The sequence below is a fragment of the Penaeus chinensis genome, chromosome 6, assembly GCF_019202785.1.
Source record: "Penaeus chinensis breed Huanghai No. 1 chromosome 6, ASM1920278v2, whole genome shotgun sequence".
In the NCBI taxonomy this organism is placed as follows: Eukaryota; Metazoa; Arthropoda; class Malacostraca; order Decapoda; family Penaeidae; genus Penaeus; species Penaeus chinensis.
In genome coordinates, this window is record NC_061824.1 from 9529327 (window position 1) to 9538706 (window position 9380).

The 9380-nt window shown below is 39.6% G+C and overlaps 1 protein-coding gene across 1 annotated transcript in view; it reads right to left on the reverse strand.

Moving 5' to 3' along the window:
- Positions 1 to 2846: 2846 nt before the first annotated feature.
- The window catches only part of LOC125026472, a 7106-nt gene continuing 572 nt past the window's right edge, over positions 2847 to 9380 (reverse strand). Inside the window, exons 1-3 of the mRNA XM_047614943.1 lie at positions 8401 to 9380; positions 3893 to 4084; positions 2847 to 3703 (exon numbers count right to left, since the gene is read on the reverse strand). The exon at positions 8401 to 9380 is cut by the window's right edge and continues 572 nt beyond it. Coding sequence (XP_047470899.1) covers positions 3518 to 3703; positions 3893 to 4084; positions 8401 to 9380 — 1358 coding nt within the window. The 3' untranslated portion in view covers positions 2847 to 3517. The remainder of the gene's footprint in view (positions 3704 to 3892; positions 4085 to 8400) is intronic.

Sequence of the window (9380 nt, forward strand, 5' to 3'; positions counted from 1 at the left end):
ATGTGGAGGGTGATTGCAAGGCACGTGTGTCGCGACGCACAGACTGAGAACTAGTGGTTTAGGGCAAGGGCGAACATGGGTGGAAAAGCACAAGGGGGGGAGAGTGAGAGTAGATCGGAAAATAGAAAATGAAGCACAATGTGAAAAAAACGAAAAGGGAAAAATAAATAAAAAGTAGGTAAAAAACCATCATGAAGGTCATACAACTATCATCCTTCCCGAATAATAGAAAAGAGTTTCTCACGAATTTGTTAACAAGGAGTAAACATAAAGGCTGATATCTTAAATATGTTAGAGCGTTATCTGATGATTAACATGATGCGCGGATGAGTTTATAGTTGCTTATAAATCATAGACAAATTTGATGGGAAAACAGTAGAAGCAAAGCAATGTAACTTATGAAGAACAGATATCCTTTGCTTTCATTATCAGTCCGTACTTACATAGGTCGCCGTTGATGCAGTTATGCGCCCTGTGAGATACATCTAAGATACAATGATTCACGTGTGCGCAGAGGCAACGAGGTGCAGGTAGAATGTATCCATTCACTCCATCAACCTCCGGTGTCCTGGTGCAAACTACAGACCGGCTCTGGGAAGTAACATTCTCTGGACATTCGTCTTTCATGGAACTTAAATCCTGTGTTAAGTAGAGATGAGCTTCGTGGCGGCAAGTTTCGTATGAAAACGCACAGCAGCTTCGTGTAATAAGAGTACGGGAAAGGTAAGTCTGGTGTAGAAACTCTTGGGTGATAGAAGGTGTTTGTGAATCATTCGTGATTAGAGTTTCCGTTGTGTTCCATAGGGAAGGCACCTTTGTTTTCATTTGTACTAATTGCTCTGGACTTTCTGAGTATCGTAGGGATTCTGATGTGGGTAAATGTTCTACTGTCTGTGTATTCATTAATGACAGTGGAATATATTTAATGTCATGTGATTCTGAAGCTTCTTTTAAGACAGGTGATTCTATGGCACCAAGTGTCGTTAGCATTTCAGTGGTACCCATCAATTCTGCTGAAAATGGTAGCATTTTGTTTGTGCTTATATCCACTGTAGTACCGGACATTGTATTGGAGATATTAGATGAAATCGGCTCCGTTGTCATATTGGCCCCAAACATTTTATCGGAACTTGGAAAGATATATGTCCGGCAACTATCAGAGTCTGTGTCTTGGTGAATATTTCGTAGACTTTGTTCCCTTGAATTGTTCACTAGTTTGCGTGGATATTTCAGTTCATTAGACGTTGGAAGAGTGATACGATATTGTTGTGGGGATGGTGTAGAATGCAAAAGTAAATCCTCGGATGTAGTCGATTTTGATATTTCCTGGATCATATTTTCTTTCAAGAACCGCTTTCTGTTTCCCGTTTTCGCCGTATCGATATGTGAAGACACAGTGTCCTTGAATTTTGTTGAAAATCTTAGCTTTTTAGGCGTATCGCCAGCAGTCATCGTTGCACCAGGAATCTGTTTGAGACATTTCACCTTTTTCATCAAGCATAACGTGTTGAGAGAGTCAGCAGGGGGAGTACCTGCAGCACCATGCATCATTTTGTGTAATAATAGCTGTTTCCTTAAAGGAACCACACTCACGTCACGTTTCTGGGCCTGAAGGGGAGATGACATCTGTAATGTTATTTCTGGGGATTTTTCCTCGTGTGATTTTCCTATATCACATGTGGGTAAGAATACAAAGACGATCACAAGAGTCCTGATAACGTGCCTCCGTCCATGGCAGGAACTCAAACACTTTAAAGATTTCCAGAGTAATTCCCGAGTTCTCATTGTGCCTGCTAACGATTATTTTATTCCCTTGTTCACAAAAGACTTGTTTCTCGGTCCGCTGTTGCTGCGACCTGGCGAGCATTGACCGGCGATAAGCCCTGATATAATTAGTGAGACTCGAACTGCGCATGTTTGCTTATACTTTCGAAAGATGATGTTTTTCACATAACATAACCATTTCATCCCTCTTGCGAGGTAGATGCACGTAGTTCTGTAGTAATATTCATTTGAATACTCTTATTTTCAAACGACAAGAGTCTAAAACAAATTAATATATTTCCTCATATATGAACGTTTCAAGTCTGCATTTAGTAAATATCACTTCATAAAAGTAAGCATGGTATCTTTTAGGCAACTGTTAAAAGCCATTAGTCCCCTAATCTGCGCTGAGCAGTTAGCGTGCTCCATCATCAAGTGTTGACAGACCTGGAGGGGCGGTGCACTCTGCGGCCACAAAGACGGTCCACCGCCTACATCTACACCCTGCCTGTGTACACCCTGTTGATCGATATATGATATCAGCTGACAGTTCGCTCTATAAACTTTGATGCAAATTACGGTTACCTTTAGTGGTAGCATGACAGTCACATTGTGTCCAAGTCGACACTTGAAATCAAATATTACACTTCTCTGTATGGGACTTCCTGATAATGTTGACGACGGAAAGTTTTGTGTTTAAGCATTCAATACCTGAATTTAGATTAATTAATATAATTAATATAATAGGATGGAGATTCATCCAGATGAAATAGGACTTTTCCAAACCGCCAAAAAGTGTGAGACACAGATTTAAGGTTATTCTTGGATTCTATAGTTATTGCCAGCTCATGAATGAAAATATTCAGTGCAGTCTCTTATTAAGACATAATGTCATGTTTTTATTGTTAACTAATTTAAATGTAATGAATCTTCAAAACTTTTATATACAGTGGAGAAACTGTGTATAAAAGCAGAAAATATCCAGTATTTTCTTATGTTCTCATGGGAAATTAGTATGTAATTTCCCATGCCCCTTATACCTTTTCGTCTGCTTGTCTGCTTTTAGGACAATAATACAGAACTACATTACAGTTTACTTTATTCTATCATACAAACGTTTCACTATAAATGTACTGTATCACAGACGTTTTCTAATAAAACTGTTGTTAATTTTCTTGGAATTCTGCACTGTTTAATTCAATGTTAAGGATTTCTCTCTCTCTCTCTCTCTCTCTCTCTCTCTCTCTCTCTCTCTCTCTCTCTCTCTCTCTCTCTCTCTCTCTCTCTCTTATGCACTGTATATCTCTTTTCTACAGTATTTTATCATCATTCATAGCATTGATACTCTTTGGGAAACAAATGTTTAGTTATATCTAACCAAAACAAAATGAGTCTGAGCATCAGACTTTACTGTAATATAAATTAAACAGCATAAATCCTTATAATCAGACCAACTCAAAACACAAGCAAAACTTCAGCATTGTAAATACTTTACCTATTAACTAATAAGCAAAACCTGACTAGTGTTTTTATATCACATGTAAAGAAAAATGGCATTCTAACTCAAAAGAATGTGAACAAGAGACTAACTATATTTTTTCTTAATTCAAAGAAGATATGCCTGAGTAGTGGATACGTCATTCCTCTCTCGTTCTTTGACCTTTAAGTCTGCACTGTATAAGTGTCCGGGACCGTAATAGCCAAGCCTCGCGCGTTAGTTTGTATCAGAACCAAATCTGGTGCCTGGTTCGTCTCAAGGAAGAATCTTCAGCTCAGCCGTTCGACGATGACCTCGAGTGTGTTTTCTGAGCATTACGAGGTCTTGCAGGGTCAGCCCGCGCCACGTGCGAAGGCCTTTCATCACGTGCAGGTTTTCGCATGTGTCCACGATGAGGCGCGCGGTGCTCAGGCCAAGCACGCAGTTGTAAAGCTCCAGTACCTGCGATGTGAATGGAAATTCTATGACGAAATGCGTGTGACTGTTTTTGTCTATCTATTAAATATCTACTACTTTCTTATATAATGTATTTGTTTCACATTTTGTATTCTTATTGTTATTAGTGTTAACATGGAATATAATAAAACAAACGAAGAGGAGGAAAAACTGATTGCACAGCACGCTTCTCACCTCGAGTTTATGCATTCGATTTATTGCCAGGATGTCTAGCAGGTCATTTTCCACGAGCGTCGTGGGTCGACACACGAGGCGCCGCAGCTGCAGGCACTTCCTGAGAGCCGCAACCAGTCCTTGCCGCACCAGAGTGAAGTCCTTCGCCCACGCCTTCGGCCCTACGCCCGTCATGCAGTCGATCTCCAGCACCTGCGAAGCAAGGCACGGTTCAAAGCAAGTGGTTTCAACATCACAGTGATGAGGTTAGAAGTTTTAATGTTGTCTCTCTATTTACACATATTCATATACATTTGCATACACGCAAACACAACCCCCCACTGTGATTCTAACCTCATCACAGTGATGAGGTTAGAAGTTTTAATGTTGTCTCTCTATTTACACATATTCATATACATTTGCATACACGCAAACACACACACACACACACACACACACTCACACGCACACACACACACACACACACACACACACACACACACACACACACACACACACACACACACACACACACACAAGCTCAGAATTGTTTTGCAGTAATGATACCATTTTTTTTGTGTTTGTAAGTAATATGCAGACAATACTGCATCTATATTGTCTTAATGCAAAAATGACAAACAATGAACAGTACCTTTCATACCAGATACAAGTGTCTTTAAGAGATCCTTACCCGATCCTAATCTTTATAAGGCATCATGCTAACCTAACCAAACTCGAAATTAATTTATAATTAAGAGAATAAAGGTACATGTTTTCTCCGTCACATTTGATATCTTTATTTGCTAACCACAATCTTTGTATTTGATGTACGTGTCACTGGTTCCTTTTTTTCAGTGATGGTATCCATAATTCGTGTAATTTTTTTTGTCACCTCATCGTCATTAACGCCTCCCCTATCCTGCATGAACTTCCCTTCACAGCAGGGTGGAACTTATATTATACTCTTGCTCGAAACAAAATAAACATAACTTACATCTTCAACCAGCAAGCTTAAAACTCAGAAGAGAAAGTGTAACATTACAAGAAAATGATGTTATCAAGTGCAACAGGAAATCATGTGATAACGTCGGTTTCCATTTAACTGATAAAACAAATCCAATAGGGGTCTGAAGCCTCTACCGCGCTTAATGTATCTATTATTTAATCAAGTAAAACAAATAAAATCTTGGTTTGTCATTTGGTTTGTGGATCAACTGTTCCATAGAGACATAACGGATTTTTTTCTCAAGTTCTGGGTTCGTCACTTGACCTTTAAAATACGTCCTTGCTTTTTTGAGATGTGAAGGAAGTGCATCGTTTCAATAGTTGTATTTTGTGAGCTAAAATAAGCTAAAGAAAAGCTAAGAAAGATCGGATGCTCAGCCTAAGTAACGCTGCTCCAAAAGTACATTCTTCCGTTCATTCTACCTTGTTGATAGAATATTTCTCTTTCGAAGTAATTCTGATGATCTTGTAGCCATGATTCCCGATACCAGAGCATATTTGCAAAGTATATTAGATAAGTTGGTTGTCTGTGGGAAAATATGCATAGTATAGTAATGTTGATTTTCATAATCTTAATTTCCATATAACCTCGAGGAAGCCAGAAAAAATGGTCATAAAACCGGTCCCACTTCTCTGAGTTCTGAGACCAGGGAGACCCAGAAAACTAGAACTCGAGTAGACCACTGTCCAATGTGCATGCCTTCAGACCCTGTGTGATAGTCCCTGTAGGAGCTAACTGAGTTTCAGTATCAGCCCTTCTACTGCAATTAATTCTAAGCTATCCATAATAATTAAGAATCTTAATATGACATCTCCAACTTAAGCTACACCATTTACATATATCTCCAAGGATCATAATCAAAATAGTCCGACAAGGATGGTTTGGCGCTTTCGTAGGTATTATATGGCATCATTTAAGTACATCTTTCTACTTCTCTGTTCTTTGTTCTACTCCTCTTGTTTCACTTTCTCTACTTTCTAATCTCCTTTACTTCGCTTCTTCTCTTTCTTTACATTCTGTATTTTCTTTTCTCCTTACTTTCCCCTCATTTGCAACATATAGCTATCATTATCAATATCACTATTATAAATGTTGCATTTGTTGTTCGGTACTGTCTCAGCTTTCAAGAGAGATCTCTTTACCATATTAAACTTGTATGTATGTAACAATGTGAACCTAACGTATTCAAATAAAGATATTGAATTCAATTAGATCTAACCAAATGAAAATCAATATAGGCTTGCTAATTTACAAATGTATTTTTTTCAATTTTCCCCGTTTTCCGGAATTATAAGTATAACATAGTTACCCTGTTAATATCAATATTGTAAATTTTCTATTACGTTGAGTTTAGATAAAGAAAATGGCTAAGTTTAAGGAATAACTAAAGTAAATAAATAATATAATTTCTCAACGTGCACTTTTTAATTTATTTTTTCGTCGCCTCCTCTATTTCGCGTCATTTATTTTGCTGCTGGAAGAGTTTCACATCCTTTCTATTTCCTTTATTATCAATTTGCAAAGGAAATGCTATAGTAGAAAAGTCTCTTGAATGACAAGGTTTTAAGCGTCATTGGTGTTAAGCGTCCTTTCTTGTAATACCGTATTTTGTTTTATATATATTGAGGGATTCTACAAGAAAATCTTGTGCTAGTAAAATATCTGTTCATTCATATGAGTAGCTCCAAAAGGTATGACCGCCCAAATATTCTAACGGTCTAATCTAATCTCACAGATCTCATAAAATGTTATTTAATCTTTTTCTAACTAACGTCTTCCGGATTACGTGGCTTTACCGACACACACACACACACACACACACACACACACACACACACACACACACACACACACACACACACACACACACACATATATATATATATATATATATATATATATATATATAGTATATAGTATATATTATATATATTATATATATATATATGTATATATATATGTGTGTGTGTGTGTGTGTATGAATTAATCTTTCTCTCTCTCTCTCTCTCTCTCTCTCTCTCTCTCTCTCTATATATATATATATATATGTGTGTGTGTGTGTGTGTGTGTGTGTGTGTGTGTGTGTGTGTGTGTGTGTGTGTGTGTGTGTGTGTGTGTGTGTGTGTACATAGTTTTATATGTGTTTATGTAAATAAATAAATAATTGAATATATATATACATATATGCATATATATATGTATATATACATATATGTATATATACATATATATTTATTATGCATATATATATATATATATATATATATATATATATATATTTGTATGTGTGTGTGTGTCTAAAATTGTTTAAAATCGCATGACTTAATTTTTGGTCCACGTCTCACAGGCACCACATGAATAAGACCTCCCAAGCCCAGAATGTATTAAATCACATCCCGTAGCCTATTAAGTTCATCCTCCGCATGATGAACATCGACCCTCCTAATCTGAATCGACTAAACCAACGCATTAGAACGTAACAAATTTAACCTACTGAGTGACCATAGATTATGTTATGATGCATTTTTATTTTAAATTTCTTATTTCTTTCGTTTCTTACTGACACCTTCATTGCATTTTGTGTGCGTTTTAGCTTATATATTCCAATGTCCATATCACACCCAATTATTTTTCTTTGAGTTTACTACACTGCACATAGCAGCTACATCAGTAACTTATGAAGCCAGAAAACCATATCTTGATCAGACATGTTTCAGTAAATGTGTAAAGAGCAAGGGAATTATCTTGCTCTGAATGCCATTAAAGTAATCAAATCATTTTGAGAAGGTGCCACATTACCTGATAAGCAGTAAACCCCGGCACATCACGATGCCATCTACAAGAGCTAGGGCCAGATGTTGGCCTGGCGCCAGCTGGGTTACGCGATTCTGTCCGTAAGACTGTTGACAGTTATTGTTTTGAGCCAGATTACGCCGCATTTTAGCTCTTCCTAATAGGAACAACAACAACAACGAAAATAGTGATAACAATAACGAAAGAGAATTCGTTTCGACTTCTGTCTAATTGATCTACCTGCAAGCTATGTTTATTTTATATATAGTAAACTTATATTTAAACTACCAAAATCCCACCCTGATTTATTGTCTGACGCAGAGTTATATCAAAACATCAAATATAATTGAACTGACAATTTAGTTGTCATTAACAGCTTGTCAAGGGCTTACCACTCGCTTCTGTTTACTCTTTAGCTCTTTTGTTATAAAAATGAGATGTATTTTTCATAAAAATTTTACTTTCATCTGTCGATTAAAGTTTACAAAAGATTTTAAAGCCATTTATCTTATATAAAGAAAGAAATTGCCAACCAAAAACCTTTGAATAACTTGGTCTTGACGATCTGACCCGACGTGATGTTAATATTTACGCTCTCCAATCCAAGTGTTCTGTTTTGTAGTACTATGTATTTATCTTTGTGTACTTCATGTCTCATTGTGCGTATGTGTGTATATGTGCACGCGCTTGTTTCTGTGTGTATATCAGACGACACCCTGGGTAGTCTCACCTTGAGTTTGGCTAAGGCGATACTTGCAGGACTAGTGAGTGCCGTAATTGATTCTTTCGCGGGCACTGTGACGGCAGGCAACGCTAGCTCCTCCAGGTGAGGGCAGTTGCCGGCCAAGACACCCAGGTCTGCTTCCCAGTACACATCGCCCTCGACCCTGAGCGTCACTAACTGGGTGCCCACCGACCATGCGAACTCGTACAAGGCCGCAGGAGTGAGCAAGAAAGGCTCCCTCACAGTCAGCCGCAGGTGCTGCAACCCGGGCAGGAGCCGCAGGTCGTTCAGCGTCACACCGCCACAGTTGAGCGTTGCATTAATGGTGGTTAGATTGGGGCACATCCGACGGAGGAGTTGCAGCGTCCCCACAGTCACACAGCGGGCGTTCACCTCCTCCAGAGCTGTCACAGTCGCTCCGTCGCTTAGCTCGTCAAGCATTTTCAGGGCCTCGATGGAGTCCATGGAGCCCAGGCTGATGAGACTCGGGAGGCGCGTCAGGAGGTTGCAGACGCCCTCTTGCGTCACGCTGGTGCCCCCGACGTCCACGTGACGTACCCTTACTTCACTGTTCTCACCCTCGCCCCAGAGCACGTTAACGATGATTCGGTTGAGGCCTTCGTCCGTCACGCCCGCGGAGCCCGAGACATCGAGGTGCGTCACAAATCGGCAGTGCCGGGTCAAGATGGTGATGGCGTCGTCGTTGGCGTTGATGATTCTCACGCGGCGTAGCTTCCTGCAGGTGCGGCAGAGGTCGGTGAAAACTCGGCGAACGGCGTCCGTGAGGGCTGGGGGCATCGTCAGCACCAAGTGCATAAGACCGTCGCCGTTGTAAAGCAGCAACTCGATGTCGAGCGGCCAGTCCACTCCGTCGGCGCCCGGGCGAGGGATGGACACGTACACTGGCTCATACACAACGATCTCCGGCGTGAGCAGGACAAGGGCGCGGTTTATCTGCGCCAGTTCTCTGCTGCCATGCTGCAGGT